The sequence below is a fragment of the Pipistrellus hanaki genome (assembly GCF_964339955.1).
Source record: "Pipistrellus hanaki genome assembly, chromosome: 10".
Classification (NCBI taxonomy): Eukaryota; Metazoa; Chordata; class Mammalia; order Chiroptera; family Vespertilionidae; genus Pipistrellus; species Pipistrellus hanaki.
This window is the reverse complement of record NC_140512.1, coordinates 41,656,893-41,681,757: the sequence shown is the minus strand read 5'-3', so window position 1 is coordinate 41,681,757 and position 24,865 is coordinate 41,656,893. Positions and strand designations below refer to the sequence as shown.

Genomic DNA, 24,865 nt, shown 5'->3' with positions numbered 1-24,865 from the left:
TCCAGACTATTCTTACTTAACCTTTGGACACACACATTACAAATGGGTGCCCTTCTCAGAGGTATTTATCAACAAATAACATTTAAAATTTTCTTGAAAACAGCAAGAATAAAAATGTGAGGGGTGAGAGGAAACAATAATAGGCCAACACTTAACCACTAAGCCCACCAGGTGGGCTCTCCCAGGCATTTTGAAACTATCAGAGGCAAGATTTCTCAACTAAAAAGAATGCCAGTTTTTTCCATCTTATGACTCCCTATTTTCCACAGCTAAGGAAATCCCTATTTCCCCTAGGATAGGAAAAACTGAATTTTACATAATTATTCATTCTCTTTAATACATCTGGTAATATATACTTTTTAATAATATACTCAAAGGATCAGGCTAATACAATGATCTGCTTTTCTACGGAAGCATCCTTCTCTGCAGGTAGGAGATACCTTAATGTTGGATCTGAGTTGGAATGACTAGCAATGAGAATAGCACCATTTTAATATGTGAAAACAGTACCTACAAAAATTATGTTGGAACTTGGAACATACATATTAATATCTATTATGCACTCGAGAGTCCTAATTTTAGTCTGGTATTATATTTCTCTTTTATGGATATTATTTCTATATGTCCCTCTGGGGAATGGAAAGCTGATGACAGAGAGAGATGGCTCACTGGCATTGACTCTAATGAAGATGTGGTCTTGAAAGTCTGAATTTGGGTTAAGAATTGAGAATACCTGATATATGTACACATTTCCTTGAAAGGAAGCCCATCTGTTTCTAGGAATATGCAATAGAGATGCTTTCTCCTAGTCTTCCTAAGAAGTATTACTAAAGCCTTGGACATTATATACAAAACAAACATAAGAGGACTCTAGAGAGAAGAGGAAGATCAGCTAGGAACCTTAAGACCTGGTGAATGACACAATGGTGAGTTTCCTGGGTTTTCTTTTTGCCTCATATATTTCAGACTCACTACAGGAAAAGAGAGCAACCTAGAAAATTCCAATGGGCGCTGACAAAAACAAAAGTCCCAAGAAAAGCCTGAATTTTCTAGTCAGAGGACTAGAAATGGGACAGTCTCACAAAATTTTAGATAATAACCATTGACTCCAAGCAAATCACAAAAAACAAAAACAGAACAAAACACAGTCTCACTATCCCACCTGCAGCTGAACCAAGTGAGGAACCCAACTTCCACCCTTATGAAGTTATAGGCAGGAGGACACCCCAACACCCCACTGGGCTGGTGTCAGAGAAGGCTAAGTGGGGAGCTGCGACTTTCATCCCTGACAGGCAATAATGAACCACTAATCCACCCCAGCCCTTGTGATGTCAGTGGGCCACATTCAGACCCTGAAGTTCTACTTCCACCGAATGGTCAGGAGGTGTCCCTTCCCTTTCCCACTAGGATGATGCCAAAGGATGCCTAATGGAGACTTAGAACTTTCACCAACACTGGTAACAAGGCCACCTCTTACACTCACCATGTCTAAATGTAGAACAATAGTGAGGCATCCTTTTCTAGATAGCTTAAATCCCTCCCCCTGTCTAGTAGTAGTAATAAGAAGTTCCTCCTACCCTGAGTGTCAACTGAGGACAAATGGAGGACCTAGACTTCTTTCCCACCTGAAAATTAAAGAAAAAAGAATATTGAAAGCAGTTATCTAATATCTAGGAAAAAACAATTTGAATGACAAGCAAATTTCTCATTAGAAATCATAGAGGCCAGAAGAGAGTGATACAACATTTTTCAAGTGCTAAAAGAAAAGAACTGTCAACCCCAAATTCTATATCCAGTGAAAATATCCTTCAGAAATTAAGAGGGAATCAAGATAATTTTAGATTATGAAAAACAAAGAAAGATTATTGCTAGCAGACCTACTCTAAATGAATGGCTAAAGGAAGTTCTTTGAACAAAACAAATGGTAAAAGAAGGAAATGAACATCAGGAAGAAAAAAAGAACATAGAAAGAGCAAAATTATGGGGGGAAAAAACCCCCACTTTTCTTTGACTCTTTTTTTATTTTTTAAAAAGAATAGTTTATTTATTTTTAGAGAGAAGAGAAGGGAAGGAGAGAGAGAGAAACAGCAAAGTGAGAGGGAAACATTGATCACGACTTTTGCATGCCCCCTAGTGGGGATTGAGGCTGCAACTCAGGCACATGTCCACACCGGGAATTGAACCAGTAATGTTTCTGTGCATGGGACAATATCCAGTCAATTGAGCCACAGCACATAGGGCTCCTACTATTCTTGAGTTTTTCAAAGTATGTTTGATTATTGAAGGAATTTTTTAAAAAATTAATAAATCTTTATTCAGATTATTACAATAGTTTCTCTCCAACTCCCTCCCCCCCTCCCCCATAGCTCCCCTCCACCTGGTTACCACCCCACCCTCTGCCCTTACCTCCCCCCGGACTGTTCGCATCCATAGGTGTATGATTTTTATCCAGTCTCTTCCTGTACCCTCCACACCCCTTTCCCCCTGAGAATTATCAATCCCCTCCCATTCTATGCTCCAGATTCTATTATATTCACCAGTTTATTCTGTTCCTCAGATTAATTCACTTAATTTTTAGATTCACTTGTTGATAGATTTGTATTTGTTGTTCATATTTTTTATCTTTACTTTCTTCTTCCTCTTCTTAAAGAATACCTTTCAGCATTTCATACAATACTGGTTTAGTGGTGATGAACTCCTTTAGCTTTTTCTTATCTGTGAAGCTCTTTATCTGACCTTCCATTCTGAATGATAGCTTTGCTGGGTAGAGTAATCTTTTGTAGGCTCTTACCATTCATCACTTTGAATATATATATATATTTTTTACTTATAAACATGTCACAAGAATTTTAATTACATCTTTGAAATATATGGAGTTCTAACCACCTTACTAGTAAATACAACAAACATCAAACATATTATTACTATAACATTAGTAAGAGATTTTCTCTTTCTTTATGGCTTGCCAAAAGGCACCAGGTTTGTAGTTTGCATTCTTTTTTTTTTTTTTATTAAATTATTATCTGTGTACATATTTTAACATTGCCCCCTCCCTCCCATACATACCCTTCTTCCCCAGAGTTTTGTGTCCATTGGTTGTACTTATATGCATGTATACAAGTCCTTCGGTTGATCTCTTATCTCCCCTAGATCTCCCTACCCTCCCAGCTGTAATTTGACAGTCTGTTTGTTGCTTTACTGTCTTTATATCTGTCCTTTGGTTTATCAGTTTATACTGTTCTTTAATATCCATAAATGAGTGAGGTCATGTGGTATTTCTCTTTCATTGACTGGCTTATTTCACTCAGCATGATGTTCTCCAATTCCATCCAGGTTGCTGCAAATGATGAGAATTCCTTCTTTTTTATGGCAGCATAGTATTCCATTGTGTAGATGTACCATAGTTTTTGGATCCAATCATCCGCTGATGGGCACCTAGGCTGTTTCCAAATCCTAGCTATTGTAAATTGTGCTGCTATGAACATAGGGGTGCATATATCCTTTCTGATTGGTGTTTCTAGTTTCTTGGGATATATTCCTAGGAGTGGGATTACTGGGTCAAATGGGAGTTCCATTTCAGTTTTTTGAGGAAACTCCACACTGTTCTCCACAGTGGTTGCACCAGTCTGCATTCCCACCAGCAGTGCAAGAGGGTTCCTTTTTCTCCGCAACCTCGCCAACACTTGTCATTTGTTGATTTGTTGATGTTGGCCATTCTGACAGGTGTGAGATGGTACCGCATTGTTGTTTTGATTTGCATCTCTCGGATAATTAGTGACTTTGAGCATGTTTTCATGTGTCTTTTGGCCTTCCTTCTGTCTTCTTTTGAAAATATTCTATTTAGTTCCATTGCCCATTTTTTAATTGGATCATTCATCTTCCTTTTAATTAGTTGTATAAGCTGTTTGTAGATGTTGGAGATTAAACCTTTATCAGTGGTAACATTTGCAAATATGTTCTCCCACACAGTGGGCTTTCTTGTTGTTTTGTTGATGGTTTCTTTTGCTGTAAAAAAGCTTTTTATTTTGATGTAGTCCCATTTGTTTATTTTCTCTTTAGCTTCCATTGCCCTAGGGACAGTATCAGTGAAGAAGTTCATTTGGCATATGTCTGAGATTTTGCTTTCTGTGGATGCCTCTAGTATTTTTATGGTTTCCTGTCTTATGTTTAAGTCCTGTATCCATTTTGAGTTTATTTTTGTGTATGGTGTAAGTTTCTGATCTAGTTTCATTCTTTTGCATGTATCTGTCCAATTTTCCCAACACCATTTATTGAAGAGACTTTCTTGACCCCATTGTATATTTGTGCCTCCTTTGTCAAATATTAACTGAGCATAGTGATTTGGGTTGATATCTGGGTTCTTGATTCTATTCCATTGATCTATATGTCTGTTCTTGTGCCAGTACCAGGCTGTTTTGAGAACAGTGGCTTTGTAATACAGCTTGAAGTTTGGTATTGAGATCCCTCCTACTTTACTCTTTTTTCTCAGGATTGCTGTGGCTATTCGGGTTTTTTTATTGTTCCAAATGAACTTTTGGAGAGTTCTTTCTAGGTTAGTGAAATATGCCGTTGGTTTTTAATGGGGAGTGCATTGAACCTATAGATTGCTTTAGGAAGTATGGACATTTTGATGATGTTGATTCTACCAATCCATGAACATGATATGTTCTTCCATCTGTTTACATCTTCCTCTATCTCTTTTTTCAGTGTCATGTAGTTTTCCGCATATAGGTCCTTTACTTCCTTAGTTAAGTTTATTTCTAGGTATCTTAATTTTTTTGGTGCGATGGTAAATGGAATTGCTTTTTTAGTCTATGTTTCTATAAGTTAGCTGTTGGTGTATAGAAATGCCGTAGATTTCTTGGCGTTAATTTTGTATCCTGCTACATTGCCAAATTCATTTATTAAGTCAATTAATTTTTTAATGGAGTCTTTTGGGTTTTTTATGTACAATATCATATCATCTGCAAATAAGGATAACTTTACTTCCTCTTTTCCACACTTTGAATATTTCTTGCCACTCCCACCTGGCCTGGCCTGCATAGTTTCTGTTGAGAAATCAGCTGACAATCATATGGGTGCTCTCTTGTGGGTAATTAACTGTTTTTCTCTTGCTGCTTTTAATATTCTCTTTTTGTCTTTTGCTCTTGGCATTTTAATTATGATGTGTCTTGGTGTGGTCCTCTTAGGATTCCTTTTGTTTGGGGTCCTGTGCACTTCCTGGACTTGTAAGTCTATTTCTTTCACCAGGTGGGGGAAGTTTTCAGTCATTATTTCTTCAAATAGGTTTCCAGTATATTGTTCTTTCTCTTCTTCTGGCACCCCCATAATTCTAATGTTGGTATGCTTGAAGTCGTCCTAGAGGCTTCTTACACTATCTTCAACTTTTTGGATTCTTTTTTCTTTTTGCTTTTCTGGCTGGGTGTTTTTTGCTTCGTTGTACTGCAAATATTTGACTTGATTCTTGCATTCCTCTTGTCTGCTGTTGGGTCTCTGTATGATATTTTTTTTTTTTTTTCAGTCAGTGTATGTTTAATTTCTAGTTGGTCCTTTTTCATATCCTTGAGGTTCTTGTTAAATTTATCAGCCTTTTCCAGGAAATTCTTGAAAAACCTTATAACCATGGTTTTGAATTCTATATCCAGTTGTTTGTTTTCCTCCATTTCTTTCATTTGTGATCTGTTTCTTTGTCTCTGCATTTTCGCTGCTTCCCTGAGTTGGTAGAGTGGCTTTGTGTGCTAGATGTCCTATATGGTCCAATGGGTTGGCCTCCCAGTTACCTGAGGTGGACACTCTTCGTGCACCCCTTTGTGGTCTTTGTGTTCAGCCTTGTTGAAGTTAAGTCTTGATTGATGTTGGTGTTACTGGGAGGAATTGACCTCCAGGCCAGTTGGCTGTGAGGACCCTCTGTGTTTATAACGAAGAATCACTGTGCTGGAGACACACTTATGAGGCAGGACTTGTTTCATTGGGGCTTTAGTGCTCACTGAGTCTGCCTCTTGAATGTGTCCCTTATGAGAGTAGTTGAAATCTGGTGTTATTTCACCCAAACCACTAGATACACTAGCTCTGGATCTCCAATGGGGTGCATGTCAGCTACTGTCTGAGGCCACCCAGCAGGAGCTACAGCGAGAACTACAGTTTTCTCCTCTTTTGCTTGGGGTTTGGAGGTTTTGGAGCTGTCTGACCAGAGCTGCAGTTTGTTAGGTTAAGCTGCGATAGGGCAGGCTGTTTATATGTAAAAGTCGCTGCTTGGAGCTTGGGTGGGTTTGTAGATTGTGCAGGGTGGAGTCTCAGGGAGTCACTAGGCTAGGGCGTGGCAAACAGTGATGGCTGCCAGTCAGCCGTCTCTGAGTTTTCAAGTTCTCGTGTCCCGTGCCCCAGCACAGTAAACAATGATTGCTGGGTGCACCTCTGCAAGAAAGTCACCCTCACTTTCCGTCCTGATGGCAGCCTGTCCAGCTTCTCTCTGTAGGAGTTTGGGTCTCCCCTTGTCTCCCCAGAAAGTAGATTTCAGAGTAATGGGAGCTTGTCTCCCTATGGGTTGACAAAAGCAATGCACTCAGACACCTGCCGCCAGACCAATTCATGTCCCTCTGTACCTCAGCTTTTCAGTGCTTATGCACGTCTCAATGCTCTTTTCTCTTTCTTTGTAGTTGTAGAACTTCCACTCAGCCAACTTTCCCGTGGTTCTGGGTGATAGATGTTTTGTCTTTTAGTTGAGGTTTTGAAATTGTTGTGCGAGGCAGCAGTTTAGGTGTTTACCTATGCCGCCATCTTGGTTTCTCCTGAAGGAAATATTTTAACAGTCTCATGTGGTTCTCAGTGTATGGAAAGGAAATAACTAACACAATGATATTAGAAATGGGCGAGAGTCAAGTAATGTAAAGAGAGATAAGTTTCTGTGCTCTACTCAAACTTGTAAAATGTAGTCACCAGTAGACTCTGATAAGTTATTCTATTTATTAAAAGCATAATATGCTAAGTGTCTGGTTGTCTGTTCAACCAATCAAAGTGTAATATGCTAATGATATGCTAAGGCGGCTCAACTGCTCACTGTGACGTGCACTGACTACCAGGGTGCAGACACTCTGACAGGTAGGTTAGCTTGCTGCTGGGGTTTGACTGATTGCGACTAAGTGAGATGCCCTTGAGCCCTCCTGCAGTCCCACCCCGACTGGCCAACCTTCCGTGTCCCTCCCCTGCCCTGATCTTGCACTGGTGGGATCCCTTGGCCTGGCCTGAACCCTCTGGCAATCCAAGACCCCTTGAGGGATTTGGAGATCTGGTTTTGGCCTGATCCTGCAGACCAGGTTGAGGGACCCCACTGGTGTATGAATTCGTACTGTGCCTTTACTATATACATATGTAATGAGTGCCTAGAGGAAACTAACAGAGCTTTACAAAGATAAACACTCAAAAACACTAGAGATAAATTAATATGAAATTCTAAAATATATTCAAGCAACCTACTAGAAGACGGGGAAAAGAAAACACAGAAACAAAAATACAGAGATAGCAAACATAAACTACAAAAGTAAAATGCCAGATTTGTCTTAATATTTTAATAATTACGTTAAATGTAAATTACTTAAATGTACCAATTAAAAGACAGAGATTGGTACAGTGGATTGACCCAACCATATGTTGTAGAGGAAACTCAGTTCAAATGATATTTGTAGGTTAAAAGTAAAATGATGGAAAAGAATATACTATGAAAAACTTACACAAAAGGAAGCAGAGTGACTGTATTAATACGGTATCAGATAAAGTAGACTTGGAGCAAAGAAAATTACCAAGGACAAAGAGGGACATTATCTATAATAATAAAAGGTTAATATGCTAACTAGACCAGACATCCTTCCTGACGAAGCTGGGGCCCCAAGGGAAGCCAGCCTGGGTCTTGGTTGCCTGCAGGTGGCCTGAGGGAAGCCAGCCTCAGTCTTGGGTGCCTGCTGATGGCCGGAGGAGAGAAGCCCAAGTCCCAGGTGATGGAGGAAAGCTGGTGCCAACAGCCGGGGGAAGAAAGGCCTACTCTTGCACAAATTTTTGTGCGTTGGGCCTCTAGTATAATGATAAAAAGGTTAATCCACAAAGAAAAAAAGAGTAATCCTGAGTGTGTTCACCATGCAACAGAATGGCAAATATATAAAGCCACAATGATAGAACTGAAAGGAAAAAATAGACAAATCCACAATTCTAGTTGGTGACTTTGATACCTCTATCAACAATCAGTAGAACAATTAGAAAGTCATCAAGAATATAGGACAGCTCAACAACACCTATTGGTTGATACTGACAGGGCCTAACTGACATATAAAACACTCCAGGTAACAATATATTTCTTTTCAACAACCCATAGCACATATACCAAAATAGAACATATCCTGAATCATAAACTAAGCCTGAGAAAATTTAAAAGACCTGAAATAAGATAAAGTATGTTCTCTGACCACAATGGAATAAAACTAGAAATGGCTATCAGAAAGATAATGGAAAAATCTCCAAATACTGAGAACTAAACAATAAATGTACAAAATGGGCGAGTCAAAAAAGTTTCAAGAGAATTAAAAGAATACACTGAATTGAATAAAAATGGAACTGTAACATGTGAGACAAAACTAAAGCAGCATTGAGAGGGAAATTTATAGCATTAAATGCTTACATTAAGAAGTACACAGCCTTGGCTGGTGTGGCTCAGTTGGTACACCAAAGGTAGTGGGTTGCACATCCGGAAGGCAACTGATGGATGTTTCTCTCTCATGTCGATGTTTTTCTCTCTCCCTAAAAATAAAGGGGGTGGGGGAGGAAGAACATAGATTATTTGTGTAAATTCTTCTTGATGGTGATATGAAAAGGCATTGGTAGAGCAAGTGTGAGCTTTTCATATTCGGAGAGACCCTAACACAAGCTATTATTTCTTACAGCAAAGGATACAAAGCAAACTTAGCCAAGGGAAAGACACATGGACTGAATTCTGGAGAAAATCAGGCACGAGCTTCCAAGAGTCCTCTCCCAGTGGACTCAACAGGATGCGCTTAATTCCTTCAACAATGAGTTGTGGCAACATGTGTTTGCAAGGGAAATTCATTAGCAACCCAAAGGTTTTATTGGGGCACCCTCTGCTTCTCCCGTATTAAGATTTCAGATTCTTAGCAGGAAAGCAGGTGGTACATATAAATCATATTGTTTGGACACACACTTCAGGCTCTTATTATTTGAGGGAAGTTCTATATTGGTATAGGGTACTGTTTACTATTCAAGTTATCAGATACCAGCCAAGGGACATGATTGGAAGCAGACTTTTCTAGGATAGCAGACTTAGGCCTACCATGTTCTTTCTTCAGCACAGCCTACTTGCAAAGGAGAATGGTAGCCACTTGTCTAATTCAAACTCTACTAGTAACTATGGGAGAAGTGGAGGATGGATTTGAAGGGTTAACTTGCAGTCTGCTATGTAGCTTACACACTTTATGATTTTGCACAAGTTTCTTAGACACTCCGCTCCTTTGGCTAATACATGTGCTTTCGACATAGTACATTCATTGAACTGTGCTTGGCACAAAGTAAGTGCTCAAAAACAATTACTGTATTTTTCTGTGTATAAGACACTATTTTTTTTCTAAAATCATTAGACTGAAAATGGAGGGGTATCTTATATAGGGAAGTCAGCTGAAAAGAGAGCCAAGCAGGTGCATAGCTGCCCATACCTTGTCAAATAGGCTTCCTTCAGTCACAAGCCTTATTGTTACTAACATCAGCTGATGCCCTAATTGGAGGTGGAGATGGAGAGTGCACAGATACAACAGGAACCAGAACCCATAAAGATGTAAACAAATAAAAAGATAAATACAGAATTCATTGAGGTTCTGCTACCCGGCATATGTTGACAGTTTGGCTCAAATTAACTCACAAAATTCTTAAAAAAAAGAAAAAAGAAAAAGATAAATACCAGTAAGTGATTGTCTTATTCTGCAAAATTCAAACTGAATGTAATTAGCTATGCAAAAGAGCATGGAAATACAGCTGCAGAGAAACAATTTGGACCTCCTCCCACTGAGTGTATGATCAGACAGTGGAGAAAACAGGAAGAACAATTCCTTAAGATGCCAAAAAAGAAGAAAGCCTTAAGAGGAAAACCAGAAAAATGGGCAAACTTGGAGCAGTGGCTTAAGACTTGGGTTATAGAACAGCGCCAGAGTGGCTTAGGTATGTCAACAAAGCTTATTCAATGTCAGGTAAGAATGTTTGCAAACGAAATAAACATTGTTGATTTTACAGGAAAGGCAAAATGGTGCTTCAATTTCATGAGGAGAGAAGGGTTGGCCATGAGAACACGAACAAAGTTAGCTCAGAAAATGCCTCCAGTTTATGAGTATGATCTCACATATATAGACAGGGACACAGAAGACAGCAGTGATACAGTAGAAGTTGAAGAAATTGATATGTTTGGAACTAATAGTGATGAGGAGGAGAGCAGTGATGCAACAGAGGCTGAATAAAGTGATATGATGCATAATATCATGTACTGGTATGTAAACATGACCTGTGATAATTACTAAATAAAAATGTATTCTGTTTTATGTTTAAAATATTGATTTCATAACTTTAGGTTGGAAAGGGGGGGTGTCTTATACATGGAGGCATCTTATACATGGAAAAAATACACTAGTTATGTTATTATTATCATTATTTACTATTAGTCTTTTCTTAGAGAATGTAGGATGGTTTATCTCTTCCTTCCCATTCTTAACTCACCAAAAACTGGGAAGTTTTATTAGGAGTGGAATCTGGACTTCTGCATCCCTGCAGCTTTCTCTCTTGCAGATATTTGGGTCATTTTCATAGTGTAACTGAAGTGCCCCAGGCCCCTAACTTTGGGAGGTAATCCTTCCCTTTAGCATCCAAATATAATAAGCAGTGTCTCCATATCAAGCCTTCTACAGGAAATTCAAATTTTTCCCAAATCGTCTTGATTTTGCATATCGCTTCTCTCTTTAAACACTTAGCTTTGATTTCTCTTCCATCACTTCTCTGAATCTTCATGTGTTTTCAATATTGCAGTGTCCATTTCCCCCCAAAAGTGGAATGAGCCTCCCTTTATTTGTCACAGCTAGACTGGAACTAAGCTGCCATGTTGGTGAATAAAGCTCTTGGAAGTTTAATGAGTAAGACAGAAGAAAATGAAAATTCACTACTAGACATCACAGTGCCAGAAGTCACATCTGCCACAGGTGCTCCTTTTTCACCTCTCTGGTATCATCTGCCCCTTTGCTGGAACCTGCTAGAAAACAGAATCTCTTCTAGATACTGCCTCTGGATTCTGAGCTCCTTACCCCTCATGCCACCAGAAGAAACTGAAAAAATCCCCCAACATTTTAAAAAAGTGAATAGACAAAAGAAACTCCAAATCAAAAACATTTAAAGAAGTTGTTCTTTATCTTTTCTGTTATATTGGTGATCCTATTTAACCCATTCTCTAGACTCTTTCATAACTTGGAGCCTACTGCTTCATTTCTACTACTTCCACCTTTGTGCCTCAGCAATTTGAGATTCCTTCAATTCTTCCAACATGTTCTCTCCTTCCTCTAAGCCTTCCTATGTTCTATGTTCTCTGCTTGGGAAACCCAACCCCAATTCCCATCTCTTTAATTGACTCAATCCTATACATTCTTTTGATACAAGCTTAAATGTCATTTCTTCTGGGAAGCTTTTCCTGAAGCCTCAATTTTTGATTAGACTTTTCCTACTGTGTCTTGCCATAGTAGCAGTAATAGTTTCCTGTGGCTGCTATAACAAATTACTACAAACTAGGTGGCCTAAAAGAACAGAATTTTTTTCTTACAGTTCTGGAGCCTAGATATCTGAAATTAAGGTGTGGGAAGGGCTGTGCTGTTTCTGAAGATTCTAGAGAAGGATCCTTACTTGCCTCTTCGTACCTTCAGGAGTGGTATCAGACTGCTACCTCCCTACAGCTTTCTCTTGTAGATTTTTGGGTCATTTCCATAGTATAACCGAAGTGGTGGTTATCTGCAATCATTGGTGTTCCTTGGTTTATAAATCTGTCTCTTCAATCCATGCCTTTATCTTCACAGATTCCTTTCTTGTCTCTTCTCTTCTTATAAGGCCCACCCAGATATTTCTCCTTCCTCTGAACCTTCACACATGCTGTGTTCTCTGCTTGGGACACCCCACCCTCAAGATAAGATGTGACCTCATTTTACCTTTAGTACATCTGCAAAGATTATTTCCAAGTGAGGTCACATTCATAGGTTCTGGGTGTTAGTACTTCAATTGTTTAAGTGACACAATTCAACAACATAGTAGCACACATACTTAGTGTACAGCATAGAAGTTATTTCTTTTAAAAAAATATATATTTTATTGATTTTTCACAGAGAGGAAGAGAGAGGGATAGAGAGTTAGAAACATCGATGAGAGAGAATCATCGATCAGCTGCCTCTTGCACACCCCCCACTGGGGATGCGCCCACAACCAAGGTACATGCCCTTGACCGGAATCTAACCTGGGACCTTTCAGTCCCCAGGCCGACGCTCCATCCACTGAGCCAAACTGGTCCCGGCAGTAGTTATTTCTTTAAATTGTTTCCCCCAGACTGTAAGCTCCTTCAGATCAGAGACCTATACTTTCTGATCCACAATTGTATCTCTAGGGCCCATTAGAGAATCTGGCATATTGCAGATGTTCAGAGAATATTTCAATGAATGAATAAGGGAATACTGTGTTTTACTCTTCCACCCAACCCCTACTTCTTCCCGCTATCAAAGCATTGGTGTCCTCTGAAATTCCTGAATCTTAGACACTAATCACCAAATCCTACTGAACTTGCTCCTAGCTATCTTTTGTTGATGGCTGGCATTGACTTCTCTTCTCTAGTCATTACCACCAACCTAATTCAGAACATTGTTATCTCTCCTCTGGACTACAATGAAGGCCTCTGGAATGTTCCTCTGCCATTCTTCCCCAGCCCCTTTCCTATCCATTTTTTCACACTGCAACTTGAGTGATCATATTAAAATGTAAATTTCATATGTCATTCAACTGCTTAAAACTTGTCAATGCCTTCTCACCACATATGGAATAAATTTCAAAATTTTGAATATGGCTTCTGATGCTGTCAATGATTTGTGGGTCTCAGCCTCCCTCTCCACCCCCTCTCAACCAACCTTCTTTCTGTTCTTTATGCACTGGCCATAATGTAGTTTTCACCACCTCAACCCTTTGCACATGCCATTCCCTCTGTCTGGGATGCTCTTCCCACCCATCTTGGCCTGGATAACTGCTACATCTTTTTCACATCTCAGTCCAAATCTTTCTTTTTCAATTAGGCTCCATGACTTCCCTCCCTGGTCTTAGTAAGGTTCTCCTGCTATTAATGCCCTCAGAATAGGTTCTCGGTACAACCAACATTTCTCTTTTGAAAAACCTCATCACATTTACATTCTTTGTTCAATGTCTGTCTTCTGTCTTCCATGCCACAGTATAAACCACATGAGGACAGGGGTCAGGTCTAGCTTGTTTACCTCTGTATCCCTAGCATTACCTGACATATATGATGCTCAGTACATTTTGTTTGAAGAATGGATGCATTGGTCAACTACCATTTCTCTTTGTTCTTTAATTTGGCCCTAATGTTGGGAAGCCACTTGTGATGCATGATTTCTAGAAGTCAGAGTTTGTGGCTCTTTCCTTTTTTTATTTTTTAATTCCCCCCCTCATTTTTTATTAAGGTATTATACGTGTACATACCTTACCAATCCCCACCCCACCCCTATTCCTATACATGCCCTCCCTCCCCAGAGTTTTTTGTCCATTGGTTATGTGGCCCTTTTCTTGCATAGCTTCTTTCAGTTTCAGACTTTTGTGGGCTTTCCCTTGCTCAGCAGAACTTCTTCCCTGGAGAAGTGTATGGTGGTTAGAGTGAGGAAGTCTTTATTAGAAGTCAGAACTTTATATTGCTGGGGTTAAAAAGGGGAAATCTTTACCAAATTCCCAACATTGTGTTGAGGTGGAGTGGAGAGGCCAGTGTAGTCACCCAGATTGCCTCTCTCACCACCACTGTTGATGGGGCGAGGGGAGAAAGTAAAAAAGAATATTACTGTTGGGAAAGGACATGGAGATAGACACACCTGCACTGACTATGCACTGTTCTAGAAGTTCTTAGAATGTTTCTAATTCTTATTGTTTCCCTTAAGATGAATATTCACAAATACACAGTATTTATAATTTCCCCACTCACTGCCCAACAGTATATAGGCCTCAAGAATTGAAGTGTCTTATATTTGATCATATATGTATGGTTCCTTCCTTCAAAAAATGTTTATTGGTTCCTATGGCCTTAGGATGTAAAGTGTATGTAATAGGGCCTGCCTTCTTGAATAATCCATATGCTGGCTGCAAAGAGTAACCCATCCATTTAAAGATACATTACACGGCGGTAGGTGCTATGACAGACAGGTACGTGCAGGGTTTGAGGAACCCAGAGGAAGAAGGCAGAACTTTCATGTTATTGGGAAACTAGCACACTGCTGTCTTAATCAAGCGGTTGTATTATCTCAAAGGTTTTTTTATTATATCTTGAAATATATTCACTATATGAACATGTTCTGTGATTTTCTTTCAGTTCCCTGGGAGGCAATGGAACCTTAAGGTTAAGAGAAGTGGGCCTGAAGGTAGGTAGACCTGGATTTCAAATCTGGGCCTATGCCTTACCTTCCAGCTGGGTGACTTAGGAGAATCACTTACTCTCCCTCATCCATTAAAGGGTGTGCAAGTGCGCGATTAAATACGATGGATGCAACACATTTAGCATGGTGCCTGCCTGGCATGCAGTAGGAGTAGGTGATCAATTATCTTTCACCAGGTGATTGTCACTTTTTGTGCTGTTGTTGGTGACAGAAACTCACAGAGACTTGGTTGCTGATTTTTTAAAAAGGCTTTTACTGGTATAAAAACAATTTAAACATTATATAAATACATTATAAATATTTCTTTTAAAAATATGATAAGTTAACATTTATTTGAGGTAAGCCTACACATTCCAAGAAATGATCTGACTCTGAAATGAAGGTATTCAAGCTGTATAACCATCTGTTATTTTTTAAAAAATGAACACACAAAGTATTTCAAGTGGCACTTCATAAAAATATAAATATCACTGGTATAAATTAACTCAATATCACATATTTAAATATAAATAAATTAAAAATATTAAAAATAGTGTCCTATTGCTCATACTGTTAGTTCTTCATAGAGAACAAATTATGTACCCACTGACAGCTTTCTGACCAGAGAAAGGAATGTCCATGAGTTGCAACCATTTTAGATGCCCAGGCTACATCCGGATAGCCCTCTGAGTGAACTGCAGGAAGTCCTCGAGGCTTCGCAGGATGAGGTGAATCGTCGTGGTCTTCAGCCATTCATTCTGTGCATGCATCTTCTCCAGCAGGCCGGTGTTTGTGGTTGGGTCAGGGGTGGTTTCTTCAACGGGATTCTTTATCTGAAGGGAAATAAAGCAAGAAGAATTGTTTAAATATTGAACAAATCCTTTTCAGTGAAGAGATGCTCTGAGCTGTGGGAAGATGTTCAGATTTTGGGGGAAGAAGACTAATTGGGGCTACCTACCCTGCCTTGCAGGGTGAGGTGCTTTTCCTCCGAGTCCACCTGTTCATAGCAACTGAGTTCTAAGCATCCCTTTGCTGCTCTGACTCCTTTAGATCATAAGCATCCTAAGGGCAGCCACAGTGTCTTACTTGTCCTCTGATGTCTTAACCAGTGCCTGGCACATGGTTGGAATTCAATATTTAAATGAAGAACCTATAGTTAGAGGCATTGCAATGGCTCTTGAGTGGCCTCTAACACTAATATTTCCCTCCAGTTTCTCTCACCCATCTATTCAGCATCTGTTGAGAGTCCACTGATCTAGTGGTGTAGGAGGACTGGGAAACACCTTTCCATAGACCCACTGACAAGGGACACCTCCAGGCATGGCCTGAGCACTACAGCAATGGCATCACCTGGAGCTTGTTAGATGCAAGTCTCAGGTCTCACCCCAGATCTGCTGAATCAAGCTCTGCATTGGAACAGACCCCCAGGGAACTTGTGTGCACATTAAGTGGGAGATGCCCGGACTTAAGGCAGAAGGCAGGATTAGTGCCGATAGGCTTCTCCATAGAGGAGCTTTTCATTGCGCTCTGTTTGGCTCATCTATACACTATGCCATCACGTCTCCAGCATGTGGCAGTTGAATGGCCAGCTGGTAGTACCAAAGACCTATACCTGTTCTTCCAGTCTTTAGCCAATTCTCTGTATTAACTCTTCTTGAAAAAAGTAGGAAAAAGGAATTGCTACCATAATGATAAGAATGTCTCTTGGCGATACTTAAAATATTAAAATAATTTTTGTGCTCTCTATTCTTTGTGATTATGGATCACTGAGCAGGGTTGTATGTGCTTCCTTCTGCCTCTACAGAAACTTTTTTTTTCTTATTTCTTAAGCTATTGGAAGTTGATGTAAAAACCTACCTAACTTAACATAGTTTTAAATATAGTTATTGATATCTTTTTCAGAAGAGATCTAACACTCCCTCCTCCCTCCCTCCCCCCCCCCCCCCGCCCAAACATACAAACATAAAAACAGTTTTAACTATCAGGAAATACTTCTCAGTTTCTTTCTTTTACATGCAACCATGTCTTCTGAATTGGCTTTACATTCCCAAATTGTCTGGGTTGCTTTCTTTGAGACTGTATTGGACACAACAAGTGAGGAGACAAGGCGACACTCACCTTTTGCCTCAGGATCTTGACCAGGGCTTTGGTTCTCATCTGCATGGCCTTGGCATGTTCCTCAAATGTGTTCTGGAGGTACTCAAGGTATACCTGATACTCCAGAAGACCAGTGGTGAGTCTTATCAAGCAGGTCTCCTAAAAGGAAAGATGGTGGGAAAATTGATTATTGCCAGGAAGATATAATGAATTTTAAAAGTTAAAATTGCTATAATTTGTTGGCTGGCATAGTTCAGTGGTTGAGCATCAACCTATGAACCAGGAGGTCATGGTTTGATTCCTGGTTAGGACACATGCCCAGGTTGTAGGCTTGATCCCTAGGGTGGGGTGTGCAGGAGGCAGCCAGTCTGATTCTTTCTTATCATTGATATTTCTATCTCTCTCTCCCTCTCCCTTCCTCTCTGAAATCAATAAAAATGTATTGTTTAAAAATAAAAGAAAATGTTTAAAACAAAATTGCTATAATTTAACTTTTCCCTCTAACCATTCCCACCCCTCACTACCACACCTGGTAACTTCCCATACTTCTTAGGCATCATGCTTTGAGACATCAGACAGCATCAGCTGCCCCATTTAAAGTATCTGGACAATCAGAAACACCATTTGATTTTACTCAAAGCCCAATGGATGCTAGAATGTGGCAAGGGGGTCCTTTTCTATTTTTCCTTTAATGCTTTTCCCTCTGGCTGCACTCCTGCCCTTGTCAATGTTGGGCTAAAACCTTTTATGGAATAATCAGAAGTCAGCACAGGTTATCTCACTGCCTAGAAGGAGAAAGAGAATAACCTCAGCAGGGAGGACAACACTAAGGGCAGCCAAGGAGGAGAAAGGTCACTGAACCACCACCTCATACAGGATAAACCAGCTAAACCTGCTGGGGTTTCTAACATATGACCACTGTGGAAATCCCAAGGGAGATTGGCTATCTCTGACCATGCCATTAAAAAATAAGTTGCCTTTACAAAGATTTCTGTTGGCCTCCTCATGAAATTTACACAATATTCTTTGCATCTATTGCTTTCTTTGCTGCCTGCCTGGTCTATGTGTACACAGACCCTATAAGGAAAGTGGAGAACTCAGGAACAGCTAACAGTGAATATGATGTGTGAGTACCTGATTAAATCCAGAATGGAAGCATCCATCTTTTCTTGCCAGTTTTGGAAGGTTCAGGTTGTTTTCTGTCAGTATTTCCTTGCTGTTTTTACACGATTCATGGTTATCACACATCTGGGAAGAAATACCAAAATTGTTATCAGATAAGTGCCCCTATCACAAACACCACTAGAGGGCGTCGTCCTGCTCCACCATGGCCAGGAAGTTCTCGTAAGAAAAATGAAGTCAGAACCCATTAGCATCCAGGCAAGCAAGATCTGGTGGAGGATGGGCACAGTTGGGTTCAATTCCAGACTCACTTGTGACTTCAGGCTTGTCTCACTGTCCTGAGTCTCAGTGCCCCTCTCTCCAAATTGGGGATAATGAAGCACCTCCTCATAAGTTTGTTATGAGGATGAGACATAATAGTTATAAAAAGTACCTGGCACATACTACATACTTAATACATTTTGAAAATAATTGTGTGAATATCATTTGAGCCATAGACTATTCCAGTTGAAAGAAACTGTAAGATAATCTAGTTCTATCCCAGTTTTACAGGTGGAGCCCAAAGGTGGTAGGAAATTTGCCCAAGATCACAAAGCTGGTTCAGCAGAACCAGAGATTTGGGGTGCCCAAATCCCCTTTCCTGTGTTCTTTTCTTTCTACAAAACAGAGTCAATCTACCGTGCATTTAAAGCTTAGGAGATGCTTTAATCTACCTATAATTTTGCCACTTTGATGGGCTATCGAGTTTGCAGTATAAAAGCTGGAATGACTTTGAGGAATTCCTAACCACCACACTTGTATAACTTAAAAGTTCTGTGACTGTCCTGAAAAACTGAACATTCATTTCAGGTGCCACTTTTCTAATCCTCCCAAAATCCAACAGACACAAAAAAAGATCAACAGACCTTATTTTTTGGTTAGGGAAAAGGAAGTCCTAAGAAACAGTGACTCTCAGCTCATGTCAAGTATAGAGTGAAGAATGGGCCAGGGCACATGGATTCCAGCCCCATTCTGTATTTTCCAGGAGGAAAAGGGATACCCTGAGGCCAGCAGCAGAGGAGAAATACATAAGACAGTCTGCTTCTTTGAGCTCAAATCTAAACTTCCCCAGAAGAACCATCAGAGACCTCCCAATGCAGGAACCCTGTCCCCATCCAGGGGCAAGTAGAGGCATGCCCACACAGGCCTTCCATCACCCTCCATTGAGCTTACCCACCTGATTTTTCACGTCAGAGATTTCGAGGAGGATGGACTTAATGAGTTTTTCAATTTGTTCTGAAGAGGTGAGTGGTGGTCTATATGAGGTGGTATCATCTTTAGAATCTTCTCCCCAAGGAACCGGGGTAGGGAAAGCAGTAGCCATCACCAGGAGCAGCCCCAGGGAGAAGGCCACTGGACTGAAGGTGTCTGTGCCGGAGGGAAGGGAGAGCAGCAGTGAGCAGCCTGCACAGCTGGGGAAGCTGTGTCTCTGGCTGCTGGCTGCTGGCTGTCCGCCAGCCCTCACAGCGCACACCCTCTCTCTCACCCAGGCACGGCCTCCGGCCTCCGGGCGGTTCCCAGGCTAGGGATTTCCTTCACTTACTTGTGTAGAGGGAGATCATAGCTGGCTCCTAGAGGGAGATGGAGCTCTCTTTTCTTCCCGGTGGGCTGGAGGACAGAATGAGCCTCAGACATCCTCAGCCTCATATTTATTGAGGGTTGAGACTCTAATATTGAGACTCATGGGAAAATCCCACATTTGATAAATCTTTGTTGAAGGGTGGGGGTGGGGCCAGGGTGGGTGGGGCTGATTGGAAGCCTTATTAAGATTGTGCAATGTGACGTTCTTTAGCATCATAGAATCATAATCAGAGGGAAATGCGCCGCTTAGGTCATTACCAAGGAGCCCTAGAAGCAAAATCACTCTTCCTCTCCTCTTTTTTTTTTTTTTTTTAGTGACTCAGCACTTTGGCATGTGTTGAGAAGGAAAGTAAAGCTAAAGTCATCTACAAAGTTTTAGAGGATCTGAAGAAGCTAAGGCTATGACTTTAAAAAAACTTTATCAGATTAACAGTCTAAGGTTTAGTTTTCTAGTTCTTTTTTCTTCATATTTGTAAAAACCTCAGCCCCCCACAGCCCACCAGCCTGATAACGCTGTGAGCCATCGGCAGTACTTTTCTTTCCTGGCCCTTGCCATGACCAGCTGTTGCAGAAATACCTGCCTGCACCCAAATCTTGTGCAGTTAATTTCCGAGAGTCTCCAGGTGCAATGTGTGTAGCCTACAAAAATGACTCTCATGCCACCATTTATAAGTTTCCTCCTCACCTGCTCCAATTCACTTCGGCCTGGTCAGCTACAGCCCAGCTCTCTCCCTAGTGGCCCCTTAGGACTCTGCTGGTGAAGACTTTGATCTCTCTGCCAAGAGGGTTGTCTTGGGCTGCTGTGCTGTCCTGCTGCTGACAGTGGGGTGATCCCACTCCCTCAGAGGAGCCCCAAGGAGCCTGGGTGGGTGCTGGGTCTGCTGGAGCCCGCAAGTTAGTGACACCCACTTGGTTCAGGAAAAAGTGGGGCAAATACTACTCACCTCTTTGATGGGATGTCAAAGGAGTACCTTGTGGCATTTTCTGGAGCTTGTGTTCATAGCTTCCTCCTGCTGTTTTACTTGATTTGAGTCCACAGGCAGCTGGGAAGCAATCAAACAGGCTCCACTCTAGGCTCTGATCACGGTTCTCCTCTAGTGTCTCATTGGCCGAGCTTGACCAGGCTTTCTCAGGCTTACAATGACGATGTCTCTTGTAGGAAAGTCCTTGGTCTCATGCAAATAGGCTCGTGACCAGGCCGTCCCACCGGTCTCTTAGACACCCAGACAGCTCAGATGATTGGCTCCAGGCTAAAATTAGGACCCTCATAGAACACACACACACAAACACACACAAAACCCCTCAAATTTATTTACAAAACAGCGTTATCACGAAATTGGCTTCTTTGCTTTGCAAAGAGGATAGCGCCTGGATTGCTAAGACAAGGAACTCTGCTATGGTATTAAAAATATGCGTCGATTTACTGAGTTTTGTTTTGCGCACAACACTACAGGACCCACCTGTTGGAGAAAGTGAGGTCATCCATTCTTTCACTGACTTTCTACAGAGAGGCGGCAGCAGTGGTGTTAGTTCGAAAATGAAAATGGGAGAGGATGGTTAAATGGTTTCCTTTTTAGTGCTCTTAGGTCTTGAGCAATTCAGACACCCTCAGCTGAGTCCTCACTCCTGTATGGAAGGAAGCCACCTGTCCTGGCTCCCCTGTGATGCACGTGACAGGTCTCTTGTGTGGGATTGCCTTTTTCCTCACCTGTTTTTTTTTTTTTTTTTTAGAAAATGTGATTCAGTAAATTTCAGACACTTATTGACTCTACAACAACACAGATTTTTCTTTTCAATTGAAAGTTTTGAAAATAGGAAGTACATGTGCATGATAAAATATTTAAATAAGGCATCAGAGTATATAAGGAAAAGTAAGTCTCCTTCCTTTCCAGCTTCTCTCCCCAGAGGCAGTACCTGGTCCGCAGAATTTTCAACTAAATCCTCTGCTACCCTAACCTGGGTGAGCTCTCTGAGATACTCAGGTACCCACCTCTGTATTTTCATTATTGGTTTGTATATTATGTACACACGGTCATACACAAGTGTACACATACTGTACTTTCCTCTTGTTTGGTGTCACCTAGGCAATGCTCTATGGGAGGGCACACAGGCTCGAACCCCTCTAGGGGGCCTGCAGGAGGCAGTCAATCAATGATTCTCTCTCATCATTGATGTTTCTTTCTCCCTCTTTCTCTCCCTCTCTGAAATCAATAAAAATATAAAAAAACAAAACAAAAATAAATAAAATAAAATTTGGGGAATAACAATTCTTCCCATATTACTGTTGTGAAGACTGAATGAGACGAAGTGTTTAAAATCCCTGGTGTACAGTAATCCCTCAGTAAACACTGGCTCTTTGCAACATTCCTTGGCTCTGGGTCTCTGCCTGGGAGAACTCCTCCAGCTGAGCTCTGCCGTGTCTTGCTGGTGAGGAAACTATCTATGAGCCAGACCACTGTGTCAGCCACCAGCCGGTCACCCAGTCACTCTCCCTCTCAATAAATAAGGTTCTATGTTTTGTTGAAAATACCTTACGACAAAAGTGTAAAATGAAAGGAAAAAGTGATTCTCCCCCCCCCCTTTTTTTTTAAGAACACTAGGATCCCAAACCTGGTTTCCTAATTTATTTACTAAATATATGTTTTTATTGATTTTTAAGAGAGGTATAGAGAGAAACATCATCATCGGCTGCCTCCTGCACGCCTCCCCACAGGGGATTGAGCTCCTAACCCAGGCATGTATGCTGACCAGGAATCAAACCTAGTGGTCTCTTGGTTCCTGGGTCGATATTCAACCACTGAGCTACATCAGCCGGGCTAGTTTCCCAATTTAAATAATGAGCCCAGCTTGTGTCTTATGCTGCATGGCATTTCCAAGGCTTTCCACAAAACGTTTTTATGACAGAAGCCTGCAGCCTTCCCTGTCCACAGCGATTTTCATTATTCAAAATCCTGAGAGTGGACCTTGGGGGGCAAGAAAGCCAGACCTAATCTCAGGTCTGTGCTCTTGGCTTCCAGGAAAGGTACAGCTGTGTGGGGCTGGGAACACACTTGGGGGGTGGGAGGCTGGGGAACTCTGTCTTCCGCATACTAGATCCTAGGTCTTTGCTTGTGGGAGAAATGATCTCTCCTGTGCTCCTATGTATTAATGCAACATCCATAGCGCCACCATGTTAGCCTCCTTTCTTTGTATGTCAATGGATTTTCCACTCAGCTCATCCCTCATATTTTATATGTACAATGACCAAGGGAGCCAGCCCTAATCTCAGGTCTGAGCTCTTGGCATCCAGGAAAGGTGGTGCTGTTAGCATTTACTAAATGATAACCTCAATGGCTGGATTTGAAGTGACTGCTAGCTGAGACCAAAAGAGGCAGGACAAATGGGAATGTGTGGGGAGGAAGAAGGGAAGCTGAGGTAGCTTTGCTTCCTTGACCACTGTGTCTAGGGCTGTCTGGTCCTGCCTATGCCCTCGAAATTACTGTCCATGACTGCTTTCCTACATGTCGGTGGAGTCCGGTTCAGAGCATCCATCAATGCATTTGAGTTGAAAGGGGAAAAGTAGCTTGCATCCGAAACCGGTTTGGCTCAGTGGATAGAGTGGACTGAAAGGTTCCAGGTTCGATTCCGGTCAAAGGCATGTACCTTGGTTGCGGGCACATCCCCAGTAGGGGATGTGCAGGAGGCAGCTGATAGGTGTTTCTCTCTCATCGATGTTTCTAACTCTCTATTCCTCTCCCTTCCTCTCTGTAAAAAAATCAATAAAATATATTTAAAAAATAAATAAATAAATAAAAGTAGCTTGCATTTGGTCTTAAGCTCTCAGGAGGTGTTTCCCACATTTCAGTTAAAATGTGGCATTGGGCTCTTTGTCTTTATTAAGGGGGATGGGCCTATAATTTAGCAGGAGGGGGTATCCCAAGAACAAAAGGAGAAGTCACAGGGCAGTAGGGGACTTGCAGTTGCTGTCAGATGTTGTTTCACTTGTCACTAAGTCATAAGAAGTTTGTAACTGAAACAGTGGGTTATTTGACATCTTCTTCTGGGGCTGCAACTCCCAGAGCAGATACCAGGACTTTAAGGCTCTGGGAAATGTCTCTGCTTTGGGAAAAGCAGTGGCATTACCTGGAGAGAAAATATTTGGGACATGTGTTATGTCTACTTGGAAAAGGCTGCCTGATATTGGAGGGCAGCCAGGCCTGGAGACCAAAACTCTGGACAGTTCTAAGCAGGGCCCGTCTCGGTCCTGGCCCCCACAACCTCACCTCTGATGTCCACTTGTAGCTCCTGGTGACTTCTTGGTCTGGCCTCAGCTTTGCTGAGGGTGAAGGTCTCCCAGTGTCAGGGAGCGGCACATCTGCTCGGACGGATTTCTCATTCAGAACTGTGCGGGCAGGTCGACTGTTCTGTGCTCTCATTGTTTTGCTATGTGCTCAGCTACCTTCCCCTCAGGAGGTGGGAAGTCCCAGGCAACTTGGGAGGGAAGTGGCCTCTCCTGGGGCAACAATGTACAATCCACTCGCCATGGGGACCACACCCCTCCCTGTGTGCCCTTTCCCTCGGATTTCAGGCTTGGAAGAGAGTTCCCAGTCCTCTAGAGCTTAAAAAGCTAGCTGCTCTGAAGCTGGTTGGGTGATGAGAACTTGCATTGCTGACCGTAGAGGAGTTCCATTGGCTCTGCACCCCAGGGCTGGGAGGTCCCTTAGGCTGAGTTTCAGGGCTCTATCTCTTCTCTGTCTGTGGAATACACACCTTCTCTGTTGGTGGTTGCTGGTTCTGCTTTACAATTAGGAAACGTCAACTTGTCAGCAAAGAACACTGACTTAATTTATCCTCACAAGTCATTTGAGCCATCTTTGGTTTCTCCAAAGGTCGCAGCTCTCTCGTGTTTGGCGTCATAGGCAGAAACTAAGCATGCAAATGCATTCACTAGTTCCTTCTATCTTTTCTCTCAAAATTAAACTACTAAGAACCCACTTGAAAGCATCACATATAATGGTAAGACCAGGGAATTCTGCTGGCCAAGTTATGACGTATTTCACCTTCCTTCCCTGCCCTTTTGGCTACTATTTATTAAAAAAAAAGAAAAGGAAAAAGAGTGTCTTAGTCTTTCTGAACTAAGCCTCATGTGTATTCTCCTTAGCAAGCTGGATTTATGAAGATAGGAAAAGTTTCTCTAGTCCTCATGGTGGAATAATATCCGCGAGATGCTTTGGACATGTTGAGCACACTGCAGTTCGGAGACAATGGGGTTTATGATTCCTGAAGAAAAGTTCTCCTGGATTGATTAAAAATATTACAGAAGAATTCAGATCCAGGTAAGCAAGTCAGAGGTGATTTCT

General features: G+C 41.4%; 1 protein-coding gene across 1 annotated transcript; it reads right to left on the bottom strand.

Moving 5' to 3' along the window:
* Positions 1–14,941: 14,941 nt before the first annotated feature.
* Positions 14,942–19,622, bottom strand: IL6 (interleukin 6). Its single transcript, XM_084896951.1, has 5 exons — positions 19,489–19,622; positions 19,123–19,313; positions 17,919–18,032; positions 16,806–16,943; positions 14,942–15,520 (listed from the first exon to the last, which is right to left on the bottom strand). The coding sequence occupies exons 1-5, from the start codon at positions 19,505–19,507 to the stop codon at positions 15,356–15,358; spliced, it is 627 nt and encodes a 208-aa protein (XP_084753077.1). The 5' UTR covers positions 19,508–19,622; the 3' UTR covers positions 14,942–15,355.
* Between the last annotated feature and the right edge of the window lie 5,243 nt (positions 19,623–24,865).

Excerpts from the sequence above, each read along its gene's own strand:
- IL6 (XM_084896951.1), bottom strand. Across the intron at positions 18,033-19,122 it reads TCTCTGACGTGAAAAATCAG|ATGTGTGATAACCATGAATC; the intron begins GTGGGTAAGCTC and ends ATTTCTTCCCAG. Across the intron at positions 15,521-16,805 it reads TCAAGATCCTGAGGCAAAAG|ATAAAGAATCCCGTTGAAGA; the intron begins GTGAGTGTCGCC and ends ATTTCCCTTCAG.